We start from the raw sequence: 24,824 nt of genomic DNA on the forward strand, positions 1-24,824 counted from the left end.
AAGTATGAACTTGGAAGTATGAAGTGGAAAGTAAATATGCTTATCGATAAGACAAGTCAGCTGATAAGATCGATACTCAATTACTTCTCTACATACTCGGTAGATGGTAGCTAACTAGGAAGGTATCATTCGTGTACTTAAGCTAAATCAAGCATATACATTACTGCGAAAAGCACAATTCTATATCATTAATGACCTACCGCCCCAGCAAGCCAATCATTGAAACCCGGCTCGCCCGGGCGAGGGAACATTCCCCGATCATTATTGGCATTGCCTCCTGCCGCCGCATTCGCGCCGCCGTTGTCGTTCTGACGCTGGCGGTTGCGCTGCTGCCTCATGTACACAAGCACAAGCAGCGTTGCGGCAAGACTGAGAATGAGCAATCCCTCCAAAAAACTATCATCAATATCGAGCTCCAGCTCGTCGTAGTAGCCGTCTTCGCGGTGGTCGTCCAGGCGATTGCTCGACATGAGTTCGTCCTCCTCGTCCTGTTTGTACATCTGTGCGCGGAAGGCGGCCTCTTCTTCCTCGTTGTTCTGGATAAAAGTGGCGATAAATTCCTTTAGGGTTCGATGCGATCTCACTTCTGCGTTGGTGTGTAAGTGTGGCTGTTCGGATCTTCTCAGCGGTAATTACGTGGGGGTTGCTTACCTTCTTCCTCTTGGATGGGATTGATGTCTCCGTTCGTCAGCCAGTTCCAGTATCCTCGCATCCGCAGTTTAAGCAGACTGAGCTTCACAGGCAGATACGCCTCGGAGCTAGTCTCCAGCGCGAGATCGTAGTATCGCTTGGCCATGTGGAAGTCTTGGTCCACGGCAACACCATTTTCATGCATCCATCCCAGGTTCCAGTACGCCTGTGCGCTGTAGTGCACTTCGGCTGCGGTGTGATAGCAGGTCGAGGCCTTCTCCGCATCCGCGGCAAAGCCCATGCCCGTTAGGTAGTAATCGCCCATCTTGAGCAAGGAGTCGATGTTCGCCTGTTTGGCGGAGCGTGTCCAATAGATAAGAGCCAGCGCCGCATTTCGCAGCAGAGCTGGTCTGCTCTTCTTGGCTCCTGGGAGGATGGTGTCAATGGCGAACAAAGACCGCTGCTCGTCCAGCAGGAACGCAACATTGGACTGCGCATGCTCGTAGCCCTGTTCCGCAGCCATCAGAGCGGGGATGAATGCCCGTTCCTTGTCTCCGTTCTCATATGCGGTGTTCGCTTCCTCAAAGGATGAGTGGATAACTTCCGCCCTCTCGGCGACCATCTTATAGTAAGACGCGGCCATTCCGCAGTGTCGTTTCCGCCCAACCCCATTGTTGGACAGTTCTGCAAGGTAGTAGAAGGCTTCCATCCAGCCCCAGCGCGCAGTGAGTTCGAAATAGCGGGTGGCGGTCTGGACATCCCCTTGGTCCAAAAACAGGGCACCCAGTCTCGTTTCAGCGGCCGGGAAGTCCTGCTCGGCCGCAGCCTTAAAGTATGATGCAGCTCTGAACGCATCTGGTGTTACGCCATAGCCATGCAGGTACATCAGTCCGAGCTCATGCTGGCAAAGCGCATCACCGTTCGCGAGTCCACGCCTAAACCAAGTCTGAGCGGTCGCGAAGTTCTGCTCCACCCCCTCGCCCCGCAGGTACATCATGCCAATATGGCCTGCTGCTTTCGAAGCCAGCTTCTCAACACCAACAGGATGGTTGGGGTTCACCGAACCGTCTTTATTCCAGTACCGCTTGGTGACCTGTCTGAAGTAATTCATCGACTTGCGGAAATTTCTAGGCAAGCCGCGACCCCCTTCATAGTGCATCTTTCCCAAGCTGAAAGTAGCCTTCAGTTCGCCCTTTCTCGACATCAGATCCAAGTACTCCAGGACGTCTTCCAAGCTGGCTTCTGTGCTCGAATGCGTTCCATCGCGCGCAGGCGTCGATACACTGGCGCCTTCACCATAAACACCACCCTCTTCGTCCGCCCAACGGTAGGACTCGCGGATCATGCTATTGCCACCGGGCGGTCCAGATCGGTAGTAATCGATAGCCTTGTCAGCTACCTTCTTGTAGTAATAAGTCGCTTGGTCGCAATCTCTAGGAGCCCCGATCCCAGCGTGGTAGCGATACGCGAGGGTCATTTCCGACTTCGTATTGCCTGCTTCGGCCGCAAAGGTGTGGTATAACAGGGCCTTAGCCTGGTCGCGCTCCACCGCACCTCCAACACCCGTTGCATACATAAACCCAAGCATATATTGTGCCGTACCGTTTCCAGTCGACGACGCCAAGGTCTGGTACCAATGGAAAGCCTGCTTGAAGTCTCTCGGGTGGGTGAAGTTGCCGTAGAAGTTCATTTCCGCTAAGAGGAAGATTGCATCGGGGTTTTGGTCCTCCTGCGCCGCAATCTTGAGTTCGTTCGCAGCCTTTGCAACATTTGGATCGAGTTTCTGCCTATGTGTCCCATCCGGCTGCGGTCCATTCATGAATAGGATTCGGAAGGCTTCCTGGGCGTAATGCCAAGTGTATCCCAGTAGACCGGACGGTTTCTCGTGAGTGACTATGGGGATTTTGCTTTCTCGGAGGATTCGAAGGGCATTTTCAACGTGTTCTATTGGTACATCAAGAATCTAGTTGTTAGCAAGGATGAGTGCGCTGGCATCATGCACGCAGGGCTGCTCACCGTGTCCCGGTAGGCTGTTCGAGCCCTCGGGCCCGCTCGAGGACTCAGCATGTGCATATGATTCAGAAACGACATCTGTTAAGGGTTCTTGTTTGTCGGGCTGTCCATTATGTTCAACCGCAAGCGCCTGCAGAAGCACTGGAAAGTGGTGCTTGGAGGTCAGTAGCTATCGCGTGATGCGGCTAAGCTCCACAGTGAGACTCACGAAGCGCCAACGGCAGGAAACGCCACAGCCACCAGTTCTTCATGTTGTGTGAGAGAGATGGGTAGGAGTGAACAGTGAGAGGCGCATGGCGACTCTGTGCTCGAGCTTCCGATAAGTAAGAGAGGGGGGAGGAGCTGACAGTGAAGTTGAGCACTGGAGACTCGGGGGAGTTGCTTGCTCGGCCCCGATGCGGAACGGGCCACCTGGCGTTGCGGAGCTTCATTTCGCCGACGTTCTTGGCTCCTTCACTACATTACTATGTAGACTATAAGTACATCTACTACTACTCTTGATCACTATATGGCACATGTTTTGGCAACCATTTTCATTATTATTGACCTCCGGTCTCGTCCATAACCCATCTGCAGTCGTCTGTGTACAAAGCATAGGGATACTGATCGATCGCAGCAATACACGCAATAACTCGTCCTCGATGCAAACTCAGAGAAAACAACACCATCTCCGGAGAGGACCATCGTATTCTCATAACCGAGTCATGGTCCACAAGCATCCTCAAGTCTAAACGCTTGGTAGTTCAATGTGCGAAAAAAGGGGAAAGAAAACAAGCAAAACACAGAATATCACCAACCCACAAAACCGTTCGCAATTTCAGCAGGCTGGCTCGAAAATAAGAAAAAGTAGGAAAGGAAACTAATACGGGATAATAAGGGGATCGACCTGCAGGCTGACGCAAGAAGAGAAAAACATACAGTTTAAAAACGGATGGGTGAAAGGGAAAGGCTACAGGCGCCCCAAATTCTGCATGAAATAACCAACCAATTCCGCAACATACAATGCAAGATGTTTTTTTCTTTTGTTCCTCTTAGAGGTCGTCTGGGAGGTAGGTGATAGTACAATGATACAGCGAAGGTCAGAAAGGAGCAAAGCAACCATCTTAGGATTTCACTGGCGTGGAGATCTGCATGCTTGGTTAGCGACCAAATGATATTCAATCGTTGCTCATGAGTTACTTACGTAGGGCTGAAAGCCGGCGACGTCGGGCTGTAGCCAGGAGACGTTGGTCCTCCAGGTGACGTCGGCGAGCCGGCAAAGTTGGGAGATGTAGGAGAATACGTCTGGGGGCTCGTAGGAGACCACCCAGGCGAAGTAGGCGTGTACTTAGGTGAGGTAGGAGAAGTGGGTGACAGATGCCGGCCAACACCACCAACAGCAGGGCTTGTCGGGCTGTAGCTAGGCGAGGTTGGGCTAAAGGCCGGTGAAGCCGGGCTGAAACTGGGTGAAGTAGGACTGTAGTTCGGCGATGTCGGCGAGAACCCTGGCGAAGTTGGCGAGTACGATGGCGACGTGGGAGATGCCTGGCCATACGCAGGAGAGGTAGGAGAGTATGCTGGTGATGTCGGAGCAAATGACGGACTCGCTGGGGAGAACCCAGGAGACGTCGACATGAAACGAGGACTGGTGATAGCCATACCCGGTGACGTGGGAGAATAACTCGAGGTCGGGGAGTAGCCAGGCGACGTCGGGTTCGCGCTGAACGGACTGCTGGGGGAATAGCCAGCTGGGCTTGTAGCTGCCGGACTGAACCCGCCTCCAAAGCCGCCAGTAGGCTGGTATTCGGTGAAGCCACCAGGAGTCTCGGCACCGGCTTGGCGAATGGGGGAGAAGTTCGACTCGGGGTCGGGAGTGCCGATGTAAGCACTCTCCTGCATAGGCGAGCCCGTGTCATACTGAGTAGCAGCACCGTCGGAGATGATGGCATCCTTGGCGCCGATCGCTCCCATAACACCGAAGCGAGCATTGTTCGACACGACAGTGTTCATGAGGTTCTGGTCAAGGTAGATATCGAACTCTCCGGTACCAGCAGGAGCCATCTGGCCCAAAATAAGGTTCTCAGAAACACCACGGCAATCGTCCAGCTCTCCGAAAGCGGCCGCTTCCAACAGAATCTCGACGGTTTCTTCGAACGAACAACGCATGAGTGCACCGTTATCAGCACGGTTGATACCGTGTCGAGTGACAGGTGTCAGGTAGCCTCGTACAGTCATGACATCGACCAGTAGCGCCAAATGGCGGTGGTTGACATAAGAACCGTCGAACGCAAGCACCTGGGTCAATTCGCGAAGAACAGCTGTCCGTGCGGCTTCGATACCAAACACCTCGAAAACCTCGATAAACTGGTTGGAGTACGTACGAGTAGCATCGACACCGGGGATTGCCAGAACCTCACCCAGAGACGAGCCACTTGTTTCGAGAACCCACTCCTTGCAAAGCGGATCGGTCTTGCTAGCGAACAATGATCCATCTTCCAGAACTCTGACCTTGCTCTTCTCGTTGATGAACGCCCGCTCGACGCCGGGAACACCACGGAGGGTAAGAGTGTCAAGGAGATGCTGCTCCAACTTCTTAAGCGTAACATCGTATTCGATGTCGTCATCCTCCTCGTCCTCCTTGTAATCCTGGATCTGACGGATACGGATAACCTGCTCATCCGCGTTGTTATCACTGAAGATGACAGCGATATCCTTGGGGTAGGCAGCCTTGATCCTAGAAGCGACATCCTGCACAGTAAGACCCTTATCCAGAAGCTTCGGCCGACTGAGGATAATACGGAGCAGCCACTTGGACTGGCGCGACGCATCATCCGTGACATCTTCGGGAATGATGAAGTAGGACTCGACCATATCCCGGTCGTTTTCGATGACCGTAGTCTGGATATCGGGATCGTAGTAGATCTCGGTTGCTTCCGTAACGGAACGCAAGCTTGTGTGTTCGACAGCGCTACGCAATTGTTTGGCACCCTCCTTGTCAAATGACCGAGCAGCTTCCTGGTAGACCGTCATGGAGGGGGTCTTGATGTTGGTAGCAACGTTCAAAATTTCCTTTAGACGAGGAACACCCAAGGTGACGTTCTTAGACGAGACACCAGCAAAGTGGAAAGTGTTCAGTGTCATCTGCGTGGCAGGCTCACCAATAGACTGAGCAGCAAGCACACCAACCATTTCGCCAGGGTTGGCACCAGCCTTGGCGAATCGGCTTTCAATAGCCCCAATAACGTGCTGGAATGCCAGCTTGTTCATGGAGTACTCCGTAACCAATCTGCGGAACGCGAGACGGCTGCGAAGCTGGGCCTTGAAAAGTAAGGTCGCGTTTTCTTGAGCTTCACGCGAAATGATATCATCTCCGCGAACCACAAGCAAACGATCCAGCAGAGAACGCACTTGAGGGATGACCTCAGCGGGATGAAGATCGCTAATGGTACCCTCGCGGATCCTGAATGTAGTTCTGGCGGTTTCCAGAATACGCTGCACATTGATCGGAAGCTGCATCATCTCCTCGTCTTCCTTTGCCACAGAGCGAAGGAATGCACGATCCTTGAGAAGATCCTCCCATTCTTCATCCAGATGTCTCTGGACCTCGACATCACCTGCGATTTCGTTGGCCTGCTCCAGTACCTCTGGTCCCAGGGTGCGCTCAGGATCCATCAGATCGACACGGAAACGATCACGGAACTTGTCATCCGAGCACTTGATGATGTCCACCCGCTGGTTCTCAATATGAGCACCATCAAGACCATCTTCTCCGTAGATGAACTGGATGATATCACCCAAAGAGTTCCGAACAGTGCCATCATACTTGACCATGACTTCTTCAAGAGCCTTGACCAGCTTACGTTGGATGTAACCAGTTTCAGCGGTCTTGACAGCGGTATCAATCAAACCTTCTCTACCAGCCATGGCGTGGAAGAAAAACTCGGTGGGGGTCAAACCACGCAGATAAGAGTTTTCAACAAATCCACGGGATTCGGGAGAGTAATCGTCCTTGGTGAAGTGAGGCAAGGTACGGTACTTGAATCCGAAAGGAATACGCTTTCCTTCGACTGACTGTTGTCCGACCACAGCAGTCATCTGGGAAATGTTAATAGTCGAACCCTTAGAACCGGACCGCGCCATCTGGATGGCGTTGTTCAGATCCTTCAAACTCTTTTCGGTTTCGCTACCAGCCTCATCACGAGCGTTGTTCAAAGCACGAGACACCTTACTCTCAAAGGTCTCACGGACGTTCATACCGGGTAGAGGCTCGAGAGTGTTGTCAGTAGCACTTGCAGTAATCGACTCGACCTCCTTCTTTCTGTTGCGCACACAGTTCTCAATCCGCTGGATTGTAAGCTCATCGGGGATAGTGTCACCGATACCAATACTGAAACCGTTGTGCAAAAGCCAGTAGTTGACAATTCTCTGCGCACCATTGAAGAAAGCAACAGCCGTACCATGACCATACTCGTTAAAGATAGTATGGATGACACCACCACCGCTAGCACCAACCGTCTTCTTGGAGAACATACCATACATCAGTTGACCGTTGTGGATAAGAAGACCACCGTCAGCCAGAGGCGAGAACTTCTCAGAAAGCGGCGAGTTATCCTTGTCCACACGCAGAAGGTTAAGACCAGAAGGAAGCGCCATACTGATCATCTGCTTTCCTGTCCAGCGAGGTCTAGGCTTCAGAATTGCCGGGGGAGGAATCACCCCATCCCAATCAGGAACCCACATCATGATGTTCATGACTTGATCCTTTGTCAAGAAGACATCACGACGGCAAATCTTGTAAATACCACACAGCGTATCCTGCACGATACCCATGAGCGGGCCGTTTCGCTGGGGAGACACGATGTTCATGGGGACCAATGCCAGTTGACTCAATTCCGCGCGCGATTCCTCGCTCTGAGGGACGTGCAAGTTCATCTCATCACCATCGAAATCGGCGTTGTAAGGGGTAGTGACAGACAAATTCAACCGGAAAGTGGAATAAGGCATGACGCGAACACGGTGACCCATCATGGACTCTTTGTGAAGAGAGGGCTGTCGATTGAACAGAATGACATCGCCGTCCATGATGTGACGCTCAACCTTCCATCCGTACAACAACTGTTGGCCACCGGCTCTCTTGGCATGACGAAGATCAATGCGCTCACCATTGTCTCGGACAATATACCGAGCACCCGGGTGTTCATTCGGACCGTTCGAGACCAGAGTCTGCAATTTCTCGATGTTGTAGGGTGTGACAACCTCGGGATAAGTCAAGGTTCTCGCGATACTCTTCGGAACACCGACCTCCTCAAGAGACAAGTTGGGGTCACCAGTAATGACAGTACGTGCAGAGAAATCCACACGCTTACCCATCAAGTTCTGTCGTAAACGACCCTCCTTACCCTTCAAACGACTCCGAATAGCCTTGACTGGGCGATTCGACTTCTGCATGGCCTTCGGCTGACCAGCGATATCGTTGTCCATATAAGTGGCGACATGGTACTGCAAGAGCGACTCGAACTCGCGCACGACGTGCTCTGGGGCGCCTTCCTGCTCACAGCGTTGAACATTCTGGTTGGCTCTGACAATTTCAGCCAGCTTGTATGTCAGATCATCCTCACCACGCTGGCCGCTGGTGCTGCCGCCGACAAGCACACTGGGACGAACAGGAGGAGGGGGAACCGGCAAGACGGTGATGATCATCCACTCAGGACGGGCATAGTCATTGCTCAAACCCATGATACGAACGTCCTCGTAAGAGATGTTACGGAAAACGTTCAACGCAACCTGCGGGGTGATAACCTTCTTCTCAGGTTGCTGCATGTCCATCTCGTCCATCATCTTATTCGGCTTCCACGTTCCAACAAGAGTGATACCTTCCTTACGAATCTGAGGTTGGGCATTACCGCAACCACCGTGCATCCGAACGGGTTTGGAGTTCTCTTTCGAGAAGGGCTCGTCATCGTCCGGGGGAGGGTCGGCTTCGCAGATAAGAACGTCTTTGGACAGTCGCCAGATGTGGTCGAATCGTCTTTTGGGGTCTCGCATGCGCAGGGCTTCTAAAAACTTGGGGTCGGACTGGTTTCATGTCAGCAAATATGCCGTGATAGATTTGCCATCCCATAAGGGATGACTAACCGTATTGGCTTTGATCTTGCCACAGTTGTGGCAGACCGTCTCAAGCAGCTTCTTGATCTTAGTCAAGAAACCTGGAGCAGAGGTTAGCAAGCGTACAACATGAGACTAAAATCCCCCTGGCTGGCCGATAACATACCAATATGATAAACCGGTGTGGCAAGCTCAATATGTCCGAAATGACCAGGACACTCCTTCTGGCCTTCCTCACAAGTTTCACAGTTCCATTGCCGATCGATTGTTCCCAAGCGTGGGTCGTTCAAACCCTTTGTGCGCGGCCGTTGCCGTTGATCATCCTGTTTGTTGTGTTACCGCGTTAGCGTTTTGCCACGTTCAGTCGGTGTGGGCGGCACTTCAGGAAAAACAAACCATCGTCTCCGGATATTCAACATGGACCACACTCATCCGCTTGATCTCCTCGGGTGAGAACAAACCAAACTGGATCTCCTTGATGGTGCGCAGAGGCGCCTTGGAATAGGGAAAGTACACGTTCGCCATGATGGTGGTTGATGTCGTCGGTTGATCGTTCTCCGGGGGTATGCGATGACGAAGGAGTCGAAATATGACCGAGCAAGACAGAAACTGACGTGTCGGAAGCACTGATCTATAGACAGTCTAAATGGGCTGAAGCGACGATGCAAATGTTTGCGAGCAAACTGGCCGGCCTAGGCCTCTGGCAGCCCTTGCCACGAGGGCGCCTGCGACCTTATCCACCGACTGCGCGAAGCTCGAAAAGGGCGGGAAAAAAGAGGGTCACGGTCGATCTTGGCGATATCTCCAGCTCGGAAAGTGATATCGCGATGCAAAGCGCGATGGTCGGGGTTGTTGGGCGATGGACAGGAGGCGTGTTGAGGTGATGAAAGGGAGACGGTTGGACGTCAGGTCAGTCGGCGATGGGGCAACGAGTTTTCTGAGCCGCAAGCTAGCGCGACCATCCGGCCCTTTAAAAGTCCGCAGCGCTAAACCCATAGTGGGGCAAATGTGAGGTGGCAGTAAAACTCTCCGCCACTCAGAGTGCAGTTACAGAACAATTACTGGGGAAGGCAATTGACAAATTTATGTGACCTCTTCACCGCCTGCTCGTCGCTTTATTTCCCCTTCGGCTTCAATTCACTTTGCCAGCCGGTATTTCCCATTCCCCGCCCGGCTTGATTTCATTAAATCTGTGGCTATTGACTACACTGGATGTTTGCGCCCGAGCGAACCTCCCGGCCTTCTTCGCAGGCTGGGAACTTACCGCCTCTTTTGTCGTTTGACTTGCTGGCTCTGACTTGACGCTTGCCGAACTATTCTGCGTGAATCTAGCATCATGAATTTGTCTCTTGTTGATCCCTTTGTCCTAGCTCAGGATTATCCAGACACGTTGACGGAGAAGCTGAGTATGTCGCACTTCATCATTCTTCTAAGGTGTGATCACTAATCCTACATCAGGAAGTGGACATGCGACTTGTCTGCGGTTTAATCGCAAAGGAGACTATCTGGCGTCTGGACGGGTTGGTTGCCAACAACATGCGGGGATTGCTTAAGATTAAATCAATAACCGTGTCCCAGGTTGATGGAACAGTAGTCATTTTTGATGTGGAAACCAACGGGGTTGCGCGAAAGCTACGAGGTCATACCAGGCAGATTCAGTCATTAAGGTAGCTCATTCACACACATCCCCCCTCGGCGCAATCCGCCGTACGCACATTGATACTAACTACAATCGGTGTACAGTTGGTCAAGAGACGGCCGTTATCTTCTGAGTTCTTCTCAGGACTGGAAATGTATTCTATGGGATTTGAAAGATGGCTCCCGGGTCCGCACCGTCCGCTTCGAAGCACCCGTTTATATCGCAGAACTACACCCTTATAACCAGTATGACAGCCCTTCTATTGCTTAGCGGCTAGCATATTGCTGACACGCCCCTCTTGCAGCTTGCTCTTTGTAGCGTCTCTTTTCGAAGATCAGCCTGTCCTCGTGGATGTTTCGTTACCCAAGCCCGTCAAGCGCATCCTTCCATCCGCTCCATTTCGCCCTCCGCCTCCAAAGAACGAAGAAATTGACCCCGCCGTTGCTGCGAAACAAGCAGCTCAAGATGCGAAACATTCCACGTGCGTTACGATCTTCACTGCTTTAGGAAACCATATCATAGCAGGTACATCTAAGGGTTGGATCAATATTATTGAGACACAAACCTGTACCACAATACATTCCACTCGGCTCTGCAATGGTGTGGTGATCTTACTTCGCCTAGCGAGTAACGGTCGGGATCTACTAGTCAACAGCTCTGATCGCGTGATACGCACAATACTCATGCCGGATCTCTCGCAACTGGGTATCGATCTAGAGCCTACCAACATCAAACTCCAAGTGGAACATAAGTTCCAAGATGTGGTGAACCGTTTGAGTTGGAACCATGTAGCATTTTCTTCCACCGGGGAGTTTGTTACTGCGTCCACATTCATGAACCCTGACATTTATGTCTGGGAGCGGAGCCACGGCTCCCTGGTCAAGATTTTGGAAGGCCCCCGCGAAGAACTAGGAGTGGTTGAGTGGCACCCTAGCCGTCCGATGGTGGTTGCCTGTGGCTTAGAATCTGGGTGCATCTATACTTGGTCGATTGTGACGCCTCAGAAATGGTCAGCCCTGGCCCCTGACTTCGGTGAGGTCGAAGAGAACGTCGAGTATGTTGAACGTGAAGATGAGTTCGATATCCACCCGGCAGAGGAAATTCACCAGCGTCGTTTAGACCAGGAAGACGAGGTCCCCGATGTTCTCACAATTGAAGTAAACAAAGACGGCGCGGATGAGGATATTGTTACCTCATTTCGCATGCCAGTCCTTCTTGATATTTCGGACAGTGAAAGCGAGGATGATATCATCGCTGTTGGACCCGGGACGATGAGGAGACGTAGTCCAGGCGCAGCGCGAGACCGAACGAATGCTAACGGGGATGGGGAGAAGGACAGTGTAAGTGGCGGTAGGAACGGCAGCACACGAGGTCAGAAGGGTCGGCGGCGCTAAGTTGTACTTTGTGTGGGCTAACACACTGCGTTCTCTCACTGTTCTGAGTGTTGCTTCTGTCTTACTTTGCGAGTCATCTATTGGGTTATATGTCAGTTAGTGAGTTCTTGGCGTCTGGTAGGCTGTCTCAAGGGACATGGCATACTCTTCGATATACTTACGGTACATGATCGGTGGAGTTTCGGTGAAAGAGAAAATATTCAGTAGAACCCATTTGAAGGGCTTCGCGTTATTTTTTGAGCCCTCCGTTTTGCTTCTTTCTCATCTAGTTCATTAATGAGTACCAAATCAAAGGTGGTTTCGTCACAGGACCGCCACCATCATTGGAGATTGTTGGGTCTTAATGGAGTGGCTGGTGTTGAGAGGCCTCAGGGGGTCCGTCACCACGAGCACTCAGTCAACTGCCACGGTGGTGCCATTGCCGCAAAGCAGTCAGCCTTGGTTGCAGATGTTTCCAAGAAGTACAACATTGAGGATGATAGTTACTCCTGGATTCTGGCAAAGCTGATACTTTAGAGTCGTCGTGTCACTTCCGTGAGTCCCGACACCGGCATCTCACCCTCTTGAAGAGCTTGAATAATTTCTCAACTCGAGCAGTATTTCCTGAGACGGCAATCATCCTCATGGTGTGATTGACGATATACGTCGTGTTCGCGAAATCCTTGTGCCATTCGGCTGTCTGCACTAGAGTAGGCGATAATACAACGAAGATAGGCCTGCCTGCGTTCCTGGCATTCGTGCGTCAAACAAACAGTATTGGTAATGAGTTTAAGTCCATGAATGGTTCTGTGGACTCTGCTCGCTCTGGTGTATATGCAATTCAGTATGATCCCGTCAAGGAGACGGGATCGGTCGTCACTTATTCTCATCGAGAAAAAGGGAATAGAAAAAAGAAGTAAACAGGTAGGAGGACCCTCCCACAGAGGCTGTATATGGGTATCCGAAATGAAATTTGCATTACAGCCGGCGCTGCCGTAATTATTTCAGCATTTTCAAAGGGACGGGCCGCCCGGCTTCCGTGCCTGGTATATGTGTAAGATGTTGTAAGCGTGGATTTCCTTGTTGAAGGCCTGTGACTTAACCTCCGCCGTGATTTGTCTGATTCTCTCCAAGTCCCAGTGAAAGATGCGACTGAAAGGGGCGAGGCTGAGCGTCTCGATACTTTCAGAGATTGCAAGGTTATACCAACGGGCTACCTTTTTCTCATGTTCATCATGGTGCCAAGGGTTGAGAGGCAACCCCACCATCTGATGGTCGATTTGAGTAAAGCCTGCCTCCTCAAGGTGTCTGATGGTATCCCGGGAGCTGTGCGCTATGGGCCTCATAGTATCTTGTGTCGCCTGTTTCAGGTACTGGTACCATTCCCGGAGTGCCAGTCCATCCAGGGAGCGATCATCGCAGCGGGGTTCGAAATCTATTTCCACTTGTTCAAACCATGCCCCAGGCTGAAGATGCCTTAAGATTCGCTTGTAGAGATTCGGCCAGCCCAGAACACTGCCGGAACCCATCTGCAGGTGGATTAGATCCCAAGAATTCTCCCCAAGTGTCCATGGCGCCTCAAAGTCAAAAGGCGCATAGAACTCGCAGTTGTCAGGGTGGTTGGGAGGCTGTATAGGTGCTAGATCTACCCCAGCCACGAAAGCATTGGGATACTTATGGGCCACGTCAATGGCCCAGATCCCAGTGCCGCATCCCAGATCTAGGAATCTACCATTTGGAGGGTGAGGTGCGTAAATTAAGCTCTCGGACACCCGTGCTACCGTGAACAGCTTATGGAAGATATCGAGACGGTCCTGCTCCTCTTCATCACATGGCAGCGGGTAAACTCCTCTGCGATAACCATGATATGTTCTCCCATTTTCTTCATAGAAGAGCCATCTGTTTGGAGGCCTAAATCAAACGAACAACAGAAGGAGAAGATCCCTGAATTAGTCGCCCGATAGTTGTAGAATACTAGCGATTTTGCACAGCACGAGGAACAGGGATTTTGCGGGGGTGTGTGGGGTGCACAGTATGGGAAAGGGTGAAGTACCTGGTATAACGGCTTGTCTGATCTGGACCCCCATGACCATCATAAGGATCATCGTTGGGTGGGGGTTCTCGAGGAGGTTCTTGACCTGTGAGGACGTGGATGTCCATGGCCCCCGAGTTTTGCCTGGAACGGCCGGAATCATAAGATCCTAACCCTTGGTAGCTGTAGTTATTGCGATTCGGCGAAGCCATGGTGATTGGTGGGTGCAAAACTCGTCCGATTTCAAACATGAGACCCAGAAGTCCAGGAATCGATTCACTACGAAAGAATTCGACTTTTCCTGCTCAAGATATGGTAAGGACACAGGGGTGCGTTCAATCAAAGGCCGGCGTTCTTGGTTGACGGTAACGTAAAACGCCAATGTTAGCCAACAGGGTGTATGCAGGCTGTGGGTGATATCGGGGTATCGAAAGTCAGGTGGCACATAGAGGAAGTTGGAAGTTCGGCGCCGCAAATGAGCCAATGATTGGATTGACGAAAGGATGGCAACAACAAACTCGCCGAAGATATCCTCAGCGGAACCCAGCACTGGCCGTTGAAGGGAATTAAAGGAGTGGAAGAAAGAGGGGAGTGGAAAGCCGCAGAGTAAAAAGCCAAGGCAAGTAAGAATGATCCAAGTCCACAATAGTGTATTTTACCCCCAAGCTTGGAAATATGTATGAGAGCAAAGATGCACGCACACCCGTGCGCACACACACACACACACGCACACAGTCACACAGTGGAGAAGAGTATCCCCAAATCTCGGCCGAGGCACAAGGAGGAATGAGGATACTAAATAGGAAAAGGGAAAAAAAAAAATAGAATAAAATAAGTCCTCTCCCCGCAAGGACAGGAAACCGTCGGGGGAAGAGAACAAAAGAGAAAGTAGCGGTCACGGCAGCGGCATAGGCGAGAAAATAAGAATAATAAATAGTATCGATAACAACAAGTAGGAGTCAGGCGTTGCGAGGAGAGAAGCGACTAAAAGAACAACCATGGATCGGGGGAGGGACGATCGAGAATTAGGTCAATGGGACTGGATCATCGGATCAGAAAGGGAAAATCCGATCCCGGAAGTGAGAGCCCATTTAGACGGCGGAGAGGAAGGGGAGGGGAGGAGGAATACAGTAGAGGGCAAAGGAGAAAAGGCAAAAAGCAAAGCAACCCTGCCTTTAAGGTTGTTGCAGCCGCTGTCTTGACCCCGTTGGGCCCACGGGCGCGAAGGCGGGGCGGTTAGAGGGCCTGGGAAAAAGGGCTGGAATGGTGGGAAACGCAGGGGAGACAGACAGACAGTGAGAGGCAAAGAGAGAGTGAATGAGTGAGAGTGGACCAAGAGCAAAAGAGAGATTGGGTTTGGGAGAAGAAATCAGGGCAAGCAATAAGAAAGGTAAACAATCTGGCGGCTAGACTGGCTTCGATTTGGGTTTGAACTACTGCCAGTTATGAGACGTGGAGGTTCCAGAGGTTAGTGGTTTGTTGTAGATGGCATCTCTGCTGCTGCTGCTGCTGCTGCTGCTGCTGCGAGTCAGGATGTGGTCGAGTACCGACATGGGTTCAGGATGGATGCGTCGGGGATGGTGGGAAATGCGCCTGGCTATCGATCTGGCGCCTTCCGAGCATCATTGGTTCCCTCCGGAAGTAGAGCCCCTCCGGCAACCATGGAACATGGCTTCCTTAGCACCTCTGGGCAGCTACACGCGGATCACTAAGGTCCTGACTTGTCTCTGGCTCTCTGCTGTGAGGGTCTTTTCTTTCCAACAGACGTCCGGAACCTGGATCAATAATCCGGTATTGATCCGCTGCTGCCATGTTTACAATCCCTCGTGTCCTATCAATCAAGCGATCAATTCATTCATCAAACTATTTGTACCCCTTAGCGACAAATAAAAAATAAACGTTTGGATGGCGCTTCACTGCCTCCTCAGGGCGACACGTCCAACGTCTGTGTGCCTGCTGTCTGGTACCGATCCCAGGGTGGATGCACGATGTACTAGGTATGTATGGTTGGTACATGTTGACTAGCTTGCTAACTAACTTACTACTACCATAACATACAGACGCACTAACTAGGGAGTCTGGCTAGTGTTCCCAGGTGTTACCAGGGCGGTGCACCCGGACCTACATACTACATGCTATATCCACAGGGGACAATCCTGGACACATAGGCTGTCGGTATATCATACGCACAAAATACATACAGCTTGTATCCACCACGAGTTCGAAGCAGGTAAGTAGCTTAGCGTCTTCCCATTTGGTCTTTGTCTCTCTTTTATCCTTTTTTTTTTTCTATTTTTTTATTTTTTTCCTTTTGTTGTTCCGGTTTTTTTTTCATTTGTTTTTTCTCCCCTCTTTTTATTTCCTCTTTTGTTTTTGGCTCCCTTTTTGACCTCTAATTAGCATTTCCGACCTTTTGATTTTTCCCTTTTCCGGTTTTTCTTTTCCATATGCTTTTCCTCTTTCGGGCAGAATTGAATTTCTTTATATCGGTATCCTTCTCTAGTCTACCACTTCTTCTCTATCCTCAGCTTTTCCCTCCCTTTCCCTTCGCTTCCAAAAAGCCAAGAAGCAGAGCATGGATACCTAACTTCGGGTCGCCAAAAACCAGTTCTCACCCAGATTGATAACTTTGGGTCAGTTCGAGGCTGGCGGTAAATGATTGGTGTTGAAGATGTCGCTGGTATTCCGTCCTTCTAGTACGACACCCTGCCTCCCAACCGGTACCAGAGAAGATTCAACCCTTCGTCCCTTTTTTTTGCCTGAGGCTCTGATACGAGTTCCCATTGCCTCGGTTCGCGGCTTGTATGTATCCGTCTTACCAGTAACAAGACGAGCAAGAAAATAACGGTGATCACAATAATGGGGGATCATCCGGATATACAGTGAGTGTGAGGGTGTACCAAAAGGGGAATAAAATCACAGAGGAAAATGAGGGAAAATAGAAGAAAAAAAAAACCTGGGCAAGAAAACTCCACCAAAAGCCAGCTTGTCTAATGGCTTAGAGTAGGTTAGGGCAGGATCAGTTTGCCCGACGCTATAAAACGGAAGTTTGTGAGGGGGGAAAAGAATAATGAACCAAAGAGATTGAAACGAGCCAGGATCGAGGGAAGACAGCAACCATGGATGGGTCCTCAATCAAATTTAGCCCAAGTGACTTCCGGGCGGGATGCGGACCGTCTCCCACACTTAGTTGAATAAAGGAAAGTTTCCTCGGGGGAGCCACTAACGCACAATATCTCCGTGGGCCTAGCGGTCGCTGCCCGCATTCTCAGGCATGCAAGCGTCAGGCAGCGTTACCAACACTCTGGTTGAAGGATTTGAAGCTTCGGACGTGCTTCCCTTTCAACCCTCGCCCGTAGCGCCCGCAGCGCCCACCACAGGCAAACCAAAACCCGTTCCAACCCTCCATCGTTCAGGGTCACTAATCCCACGGCATTGCGTGCAGCCGCTCCGGAGTGGATCAATTTGCTGAGGGCGCTCCGTATCTGTCTCTCGTAGCGCTAGATACATTGTATCTCACTGGCCAGAGAGACAAGAGACTCAGACTCCTTACACGCACGCTGGTCGTTGGTTCCACTCAGGCTCCATCCTGGACGACTACTAACTAGTAGCCCGTGGCTGTGGGCATGGACATCATGAGTTCTGGGTCTACTAAGTATTGGACAAGACTTTCCAGGAAAGCCAGGAAAGGATCATGATCGGAGATTATCATGATACTCATCACATCATGACCTCGTTGTGATGATCAGGAATAAATCCTCAAGTGGGGGCATGTTGGGAAGAGAAAAAACCCACTCCTTCTGGACACCTCCCACAGATTTGAAAAAAGAAGGTTTTACTCTGTACTACTACCTCAATTATTCTCGGAATTCTTACAAGTGTTCCTCAGCCGTACTATCTATCATACCCACCACTTGGAAGATTAGTGAAAGTGTGGGAGGCTGGCTGGAAGGGGGCTACGTTACATCCAGCTATTCCTGGACAGGCTGCACCATGGAACTCAATATATCGGGACAACATGCTGGATCAGCGTTGGGAGCTGAGGCCTGTGATTCATCCCGAACGGTTGGACAAACAATATGTTAGGGGAGAGGGGGTGTGGAGGTCAAATAAAATAAGAATAAAAAAAAATAAAAATTGAAATTAAAACGAGGAAAGCCAGAAGAAGGCTAAATTCAAAACCGAACAAAAGATCCAAGGCTCTCTCTCTGTCTGCCTCTCTTTCTCTCACCCTCCCTCTCCCTCTCATTCTCTCTCTCTCTCTCTCTCTCTCTCTCTCTCTCTCTCTCTCTCTCTCTCTTTCCCAAAGAAGCAAAAATCAGAGAGAAAAAGAGAGAGAAAGAAAAAGAACTGGGCAGGTGGTGGCGGAGGAGGGATGGACGGTCAGCGCCGTGAGCCGGGCACACTATGTGCTTAGGTCGACGCATGTAGTATGTACTCCGTATGCAAGTTGTCCCTTCTGTACTCCATACATACATCGTACATGTGTCCTTCCAATCCATCCCATGGTCACCCGCCCGCTTGGCGCCCGAACCAGCCTGGCGTTTGGCCTAAAGGAACAGCAGTTGCCTTAATGTAGGAATCTCATGTTGATCGTTTCACCGCTTCCCAGACTCTCGGGTCGATGGTGATGATGCATGCATCATCCTTCTATGCGTTGTACTTGGTGCCTGGTCAAATCGGCTGTTCTCACTTGCTCGGCCTGCATACACCGGAGACTTGGGATTTCCCCTTCCCCTCTCTCCCTCTCTCTCTCCTCTCTCCCCTTCACACACAGTAATCACACGCACTGACGACTGGTTCTCGGTTCTTCTTACCTCTACTAGTCTTTCAATTTTATCTACTTGACGGCTGTGAACCATACAAGTCATGCCTTTTTATTTCATTTTTTACTGCATGTGGTACGGCTGTGCATCAAGTCATTCATTACTGGATGCGTCCAGAAGATAGGCACTTTTTTTGACGCTTGCTCCTCCGCGCTACTAGTACCTTCCTTAATGGCCACTTCACTTTCCCATTGTTCGCTGACAAGTCAACCATCTTACCCCCGACTTGAGTTCCACAAATCTTCGCAGACCAACATTGCTGCAAGGCTCGCATTTATTTACCTTAAACGACACAACCTAACAACCAAGGATTGATTTGGGAAGGAAGGAAGGAAGGGAGAGAGTGAGAGCTCTGGTTGTGTCTTCCCGGCTATCTCTTTCCTTTGGGGAATCATCACGGGGCACGTACTATACTAGCTGGCTTAGTACTTCAGGCCCCCCTCTCAAAATCCAACTAGATGGTTGGCAGCAATTACCGACCAGAAAATTTAGCCCATCGAGATTTAACTCGATCATGCAGTTCTGGGTTAATTACACGACCAGCAAGTTGATAGCCCCGATAGTTAGATGCGCACTCACTGCAGAACTATACCTGCCCTTCACCTCTACAGACCTACGGTGTTGGTTTCTAAGCAAAAGCCCCCCTGCTTGCTCCGACCTCAGAATGGAGTCGTCGTGGCATCATCCACCGTCGACGCCCGGCCCGGTTTCCAATGTTCCCCATCGGAAATATCAACCCATACGACTGCTGCCCCATGATTTGCCCAACCGTCTGGCCTTCGGAGTCGGCCGTTGGCCATCAACAATCGACCTTCCTTTCGGGGATGATGTTGGGACCAGTTGCGGTCTGTTCATAATAATAAAAGCCGATTTCTGGTGCCGTGCATTGCAAAGCTCTCGGTCTGTTGTGGCTGTTCTTTCGAAATCTGGTGACTATATTATACCTACTATTATGTAGGGAGGGGGTTCAGCTAACGCAGTTACCGTCCTATTTCTTGCATTCGTGTTTGCCTTGCGGAACGTGTCCGTCTACATTAAATACAGCTACTTTTACCGTTACGGTTTCCGTCCAATCAGCGAGGCATGGCTTGACATACAAAGGAGCCCCGATTATGAGGCTCACCATTGAACCTTATACAGACAAGGGTAGCTGAGTACTTACCTACAAAAAATCACATGGTATCTACGACTGGAGACTTTCAGTTACTAATGGCTACCGCCAGCCACAGCCACGAATTGATCCGCGTCCGGTCAGGCAAAACGGCAATGAGGCTTGAGGTATTATTAACAACGAATCTCCGAGAAGACCGTGAGTGATTTTCATTCAGAAAAAATTCTTAGCGGGCACGGTCCTCATCGCGCTCTCTAAGATGGTCTTGCACACTGAGTGGAGACTAAATGGCCGTGTCCATAAGTACTTAAATCGGCGTTTTATACAGCAAGGCGGGCGGTGCATGCCGCCTTCGTAGCCTAGAACGATGAACTAGCGAACGGTGACAGGCAAAGTGGAGACTTTTCCATCTGAAGAAATCACCCCTTTCAAGAGAGGAATTCTGCATGTCTTACCGCTCCAGGTAGGTAGATAGACCGCGTCGTGGAGGCTTCCTTATATGTTTATTTTTCTATGATAAATTCAACATCTATAGCTTATTAATACGGTTCATAGCTAGCTAGGCGCAATCAACCCATAGTGGACTTAGTCGAGATGTCATTAAAACAAAGAAAATATATTAGTAGTACAATTTAGAGGTGAAATTAATAGCATCACTGTTGATATGCATCGATTGCTATAATCCAGCAACTATCCTAGCATTCATCCAACTTCCTGTTCTTAAAATATTTGATGCGTAGCAGTACTTATTAAATAGCAACTCTGACGTTGCAACTCTGTCGGTGTTGTAGCAAACATGTCGCTGGCTAATATTTCTTGTGGTATCATGATCATGAAGTTGACCCGAGTATTTATATTCCATACTACCACACGTATATACCACCTAACACCATGTACAAACACCGACATCGCTATAAGTAGCATTCATATCCCTTCAATCTAGACCACTCACTAATCACTTACTAACCAATAGCTTCATAGCGACCAATACTATACCCCATAACAGTACAATGTATAGTAAGTAGTAGTGGCCTACTAGTCAGAGAGGGGAAGGAGACGGCGTGACCAGCATAGTCAGTCAGTCAATTTGAAATCCATCCATACTTCTCCTAATAATACTTCCTACTACTTTCTCCCGTTAACAGGGATTATGATCACAGCAAATGAATATATATATATGCACAATTATTACACTACCGCGCACAACCCACAAAAACCAAACCATAGATAAACATAAAAAATATGTAAAGAGAAAAAACAAAAATAGTCGCGCCCGGGATCGAACCGGGAACCTTCTCGGAACCTCATCAAATGAAAGAATTGACGAATGTGAACGAGAAATCATAACCATTAGACCACGCGACTGTGATTTAAAATTTGAAAAATTTCGGGCTATAATTCAGAAAAAGATTTGAACCGGACGACCCGACGGTTAGTTATCTTATCGCGGAGAAGGGAGTTTTTGCAAAACCAGCGAGAGCGGGCTTTGGATTAGATAGTTAACTCCGTAGTTAGATTTTTTTTGCAGATTGCGGCCTTCTCCTTCCTACACTATCTATCAGTCTCTATCTATCTATCTATCTATCCCTTCGCGGTCGTCGCATTTCTTTGCTTGTTGTATGTGTTGGGGGGATTTTACATAGCGGTTTTCTTTTTCTTTCTTTCTTTCTTTCTTCTCCCTTCTTCTTCTCTAATTTACATACGCACGCGCCGCTTGCAAATCACCGATCGATTGATCCATCCGTCCGTCGAGAATCAGTCGCATTCAACGAACGACCTACCTATCTACCTACCAACCAACCTACTTACCGACGCTACTACCTCCGAACCAATCCACCTTCCATTAACGAAGAAAAGAAAAGCAAATGGACGCCCAAGCCTACCTCCTCCGCCACGGCTGGTCCGGTCCCGGCAACCCACTCAACCCGAACCGACGGCCCGGCACACACGGCGGACTCGGCCTGACGAGACCGATTCTCGTTGCGCGACGCCAAGGCAACCAAGGCGTGGGGAAGAAGACGACCAAAGATCCCACGAATCAGTGGTGGTTGCGAGGATTCGAGGACGCGCTGAAGGGTGTGGGCGATGAGAATAAGAGTGCGGGGGATGCGAAGCGCACGCCGAATGCGTTGACGAGTGAATTGTATCGGTATTTTGTGAGGGGGGAGACGGTTCCGGGGACTTTGGGGGATAAGAAGAGGAAGGCTGAGGATGAGGATGATGATGATGGAAAGAAGAAGAAGAAGAAGAGCAAGGGAGAGGAGAGTAAGGAGGAGAGACGGGTGAGGAGGGAGGAGAAGAGGAAGAGGAAGGAGGAGAGGGCGAAGAGGAGAGAGGAGAGGAAGAAGAAGAGGGAGGAGAAGGAAGTTAGGAGGGCGGAGAGGGAGAAGAAGAGGGCGGTTAAGAAGATGAAGAAGGAGAAGGAGAAGGCTGGTCCTGAGGATGTGTATCCTACGCCGCCGGCGACGGAGGTGGAACAGACGGAGTCGAGTGGGAGGGATGAGGAAGAGGTGAAGAAGGACAAGAGGGAGAAGAAGAAGAAGACGAAGCGAGAGACGTCTGCGTCGGATGACGGGTCGAAGAAAAAGAAGTCGAAAAAGTCCAAGGATGAGACGGCGTCCTCGAATTGAATGTGGATGTATGGGAGAGAGGGATGCTCTTTGGCAGTTTATAGATAGATTCGACTTATAGATACCCATGGCTGTGCTACTTGGTTGTATATTTTCACGAACAATATTTGCATTTTCATTATCATTCTTTTTATCGTCATATCATCATGCTACTTCCTTCGCCTCTGTAGGCAGCTTTCCGGGCTTGCCGGAGAGAATCCATGGCCGTCTCTCCCAGAACTCATCCTTGATGATGTCGACATGGTCGACCACGACCTGCACTTTGCGACGCAGTTTGCGGATCTTTTCTTGCTGTGTCTTGGAGGGCATGTCCTCCTGTAATGGTGATGTCTCTTCCTGCACGCTGGAGTCTGATTTTTCCTCTAGTTGATACTGTACCTTGGTCAGTAGCCACACAGACGAAGCAGCAGAGACACACATACCTGGCGATATAAGACGCTGCCCTTCTTATAGATCTCTTCTTCATTATTATAGTTGATGCCGAACCTCTTGAAGAGGATCTCATTCTTGTCGGAAGACAGGGTGCCCTAGTCGACACTGTTAGCAGCAATAGCAACCTTTGAACACCAAAACTCACCTTTAATTCCAATTCAGCTTCTCTTCTATCCATCCCACCTTGCAGGACCATAGACCAGAAAGTCGTATTGTAAAGGTTATTGATATGACCTACAGCATATTAGCACACGATGAATGGAAACTGCGAATAGACAAAACTCACAATCCACCTGGCGCCAGCTCATATAATCCCTGAAAATTCTGGAATTCGGATACATCACTGCTCTTCCATCGAACGAAGGCAGAGCTGCTGGCTGCAGCGGCGTATCTGGGAAATACGTCCCCCATAGATAGATGTAATGCGCCGTGAAAGTTGACACAATTGTCGTTACTAGTTTACTGTATTCCAAGCAAAATAAGTCCATACTGCTAGTGGACATAAAATATTGCGCACGGAAAGAAGAGTAACTTACGCACTCCGCCGCTCAAATAATTGGCAGTTGGGATGAAAAGCGAAACTAATCTCAAGTCAATATCACCCCAATTGACCCGGAGCATGTCGCATCGTATACCTGTACTCATCGCTAATACCGTAGGCGATGCAAAGATCAGGAAGATCTTTCATGACGCCGACGGCTGCGGCATTCATTAGGTCTAGGGCCCGACGGTCATTGGGCTTTATGAAGCCATAATAATCAGAGAGTCTACATTCCGTTAGTTAGCGACATGTAAACAGCCAGCTCTTGAGATAAGGAGTTAATTCAGCTGCTAAGAGCAGTTTCGAAAGCACAGCATCATGTTGAAGCCTTGAGAGGGAGATGGATGCACTGACTTGTGGAAGCCTCTGCCATCGATCCGGACCACAATCCATGTATTGGGAAGTAGAACGTCCGGTTGCTCGAATGACTTGACATATTCATATCTGTGGCGGTTAGCAGCTGCTCTTTAAACTTTACTTAATACATAAGGAACTTACTTGGAATTTGCCATCTTGCCTTAGACAGCAGTATTCGGGACTGGCGATGATTGTTGTGCAGGAAAAGCCGTCGGGCTGGCGAGGGAGGATGAATCATGAAGATTTGGGTGGGGATGAGGGACGAACCGAACCGTCCCTCCACGGCCAGCGTTGCGCTGCTTTGCACCAATTGCTTTTAGCATCTCTGGTTGGTATAAACTACTTCAACGACAATATTTTCGACTAGAGCTTTCGCCTTTGATTACTATAGTAAATTGCAGGTTTACAGAAAAGTGGATCATATCAAGAGGATAAGAAAGGCATGCTATGTGCCACAAAATGACTTCTACCGTCACTAGCTAAGAAATTGAAAGAATGCCTAACGCCACACGGCAACCTAAAAAAAAAAGAAATGAAATAGAAAGAATGGATGTTGTATGTTCATGCGTGGATCTCCTCCGCTGCCTCTTCATCCTCCGCCTCGCTAACATGCTCACTGGGGCGCTCACTCGTCTCACTGGCGGCCTTATCGGACTTCCTGGACATGCGGCTAAAGAATCCCAGGCTGCTGCGAGTTGATCGGTCTGCCGAAGGGGCGCTGGACACGGTGCTGTCCACACTCTTGGCAAGCATCGCCTCGCTATGTGCGTCTTCGTCAATGTCGCCTTGCGAAGGGTCACCCTTCTTGGAGAAAAGCCCTGACCGGTCCTTCCAGGAACTGAACTTGCTGGAGCTGCCCTTTCGGGTGATCTTACGAATGAATGACTCTTTCGAGCTTCCATTATCCAGCGAGCCTGCGGAGGGCATACGTTCCAAGGATTCATACGAGTCGCCTGTGTACATAGAGAAAGAGCGAGAATCCCGCGAGGTGCGCGATTCGGACGGGGAGCCTTCTTCCATGTGGAAGTCAAAAGGAGCATCTAGCTCTCGGTCTTTCGCTGCCTCCTTCTCTTTGCTCTTGTCCGACCGCTTCCCGAAGATGGTCCTAAAGGAAGGTGCAGCAGGATTCAATTTTGGAGTGACTGGCCGATGAGAA

General features: G+C 50.1%; 8 protein-coding genes and 1 non-coding gene across 9 annotated transcripts; 4 read left to right on the plus strand and 5 right to left on the minus strand.

Annotated features, from left to right (window-relative positions):
• Nucleotides 1-104: 104 nt before the first annotated feature.
• On the minus strand, nt 105-2,997 carry BO85DRAFT_446659 (ubiquitin ligase complex subunit HRD3). Its single transcript, XM_025659550.1, has 4 exons — nt 2,852-2,997; nt 2,647-2,784; nt 652-2,574; nt 105-586 (listed from the first exon to the last, which is right to left on the minus strand). The coding sequence occupies exons 1-4, from the start codon at nt 2,892-2,894 to the stop codon at nt 189-191; spliced, it is 2,502 nt and encodes an 833-aa protein (XP_025518000.1). The 5' UTR covers nt 2,895-2,997; the 3' UTR covers nt 105-188.
• A 417-nt stretch (nt 2,998-3,414) lies between these two features.
• Nucleotides 3,415-9,335, minus strand: BO85DRAFT_218540 (DNA-directed RNA polymerase II core subunit RPO21). Its single transcript, XM_025654669.1, has 5 exons — nt 9,124-9,335; nt 8,894-9,050; nt 8,758-8,828; nt 3,827-8,697; nt 3,415-3,770 (listed from the first exon to the last, which is right to left on the minus strand). Exons 1-5 carry the CDS (start codon nt 9,250-9,252, stop codon nt 3,755-3,757), a joined length of 5,244 nt encoding a protein of 1,747 aa, XP_025518001.1. The 5' UTR covers nt 9,253-9,335; the 3' UTR covers nt 3,415-3,754.
• A 546-nt stretch (nt 9,336-9,881) lies between these two features.
• On the plus strand, nt 9,882-12,042 carry BO85DRAFT_391436 (Set1-mediated histone H3-K4 methylation subunit Swd1). Its single transcript, XM_025656807.1, has 5 exons — nt 9,882-10,133; nt 10,186-10,247; nt 10,306-10,394; nt 10,471-10,611; nt 10,671-12,042. Exons 1-5 carry the CDS (start codon nt 10,064-10,066, stop codon nt 11,758-11,760), a joined length of 1,452 nt encoding a protein of 483 aa, XP_025518002.1. The 5' UTR covers nt 9,882-10,063; the 3' UTR covers nt 11,761-12,042.
• A 710-nt stretch (nt 12,043-12,752) lies between these two features.
• On the minus strand, nt 12,753-14,022 carry BO85DRAFT_366506 (class I SAM-dependent methyltransferase; the record flags this gene model as incomplete). Its single annotated transcript, XM_025655784.1, has 2 exons — nt 12,753-13,650; nt 13,793-14,022. The coding sequence occupies 2 exons, from the start codon at nt 14,020-14,022 to the stop codon at nt 12,753-12,755; spliced, it is 1,128 nt and encodes a 375-aa protein (XP_025518003.1).
• Nucleotides 14,023-15,256: 1,234 nt separating this feature from the next.
• On the plus strand, nt 15,257-15,661 carry BO85DRAFT_435776 (uncharacterized protein; the record flags this gene model as incomplete). The annotated part of the gene is made up of 1 exon (XM_025658543.1): nt 15,257-15,661. One exon carries the CDS (start codon nt 15,257-15,259, stop codon nt 15,659-15,661), a length of 405 nt encoding a protein of 134 aa, XP_025518004.1.
• Nucleotides 15,662-17,528: 1,867 nt separating this feature from the next.
• BO85DRAFT_446662 (uncharacterized protein) lies at nt 17,529-18,014 on the plus strand. Its single transcript, XM_025659551.1, has one exon. The coding sequence runs from the start codon at nt 17,543-17,545 to the stop codon at nt 17,855-17,857; it is 315 nt and encodes a 104-aa protein (XP_025518005.1). The 5' UTR covers nt 17,529-17,542; the 3' UTR covers nt 17,858-18,014.
• Nucleotides 18,015-20,972: 2,958 nt separating this feature from the next.
• BO85DRAFT_t91 lies at nt 20,973-21,073 on the minus strand. The gene has a single exon. It is a non-coding gene; the product is annotated as a tRNA-Val (tRNA).
• A 500-nt stretch (nt 21,074-21,573) lies between these two features.
• Nucleotides 21,574-22,338, plus strand: BO85DRAFT_435777 (uncharacterized protein; the record flags this gene model as incomplete). The annotated part of the gene is made up of 1 exon (XM_025658544.1): nt 21,574-22,338. The coding sequence occupies one exon, from the start codon at nt 21,574-21,576 to the stop codon at nt 22,336-22,338; it is 765 nt and encodes a 254-aa protein (XP_025518006.1).
• A 102-nt stretch (nt 22,339-22,440) lies between these two features.
• On the minus strand, nt 22,441-24,026 carry BO85DRAFT_219018 (tRNA guanylyltransferase). The gene is made up of 8 exons (XM_025654672.1): nt 23,810-24,026; nt 23,666-23,755; nt 23,406-23,537; nt 23,307-23,351; nt 23,057-23,232; nt 22,916-23,004; nt 22,761-22,865; nt 22,441-22,710 (listed from the first exon to the last, which is right to left on the minus strand). Exons 1-8 carry the CDS (start codon nt 23,821-23,823, stop codon nt 22,483-22,485), a joined length of 879 nt encoding a protein of 292 aa, XP_025518007.1. The 5' UTR covers nt 23,824-24,026; the 3' UTR covers nt 22,441-22,482.
• Between the last annotated feature and the right edge of the window lie 798 nt (nt 24,027-24,824).

This window comes from Aspergillus piperis (assembly GCF_003184755.1).
Source record: "Aspergillus piperis CBS 112811 unplaced genomic scaffold BO85scaffold_4, whole genome shotgun sequence".
NCBI classification, from domain to species: domain Eukaryota; kingdom Fungi; phylum Ascomycota; class Eurotiomycetes; order Eurotiales; family Aspergillaceae; genus Aspergillus; species Aspergillus piperis.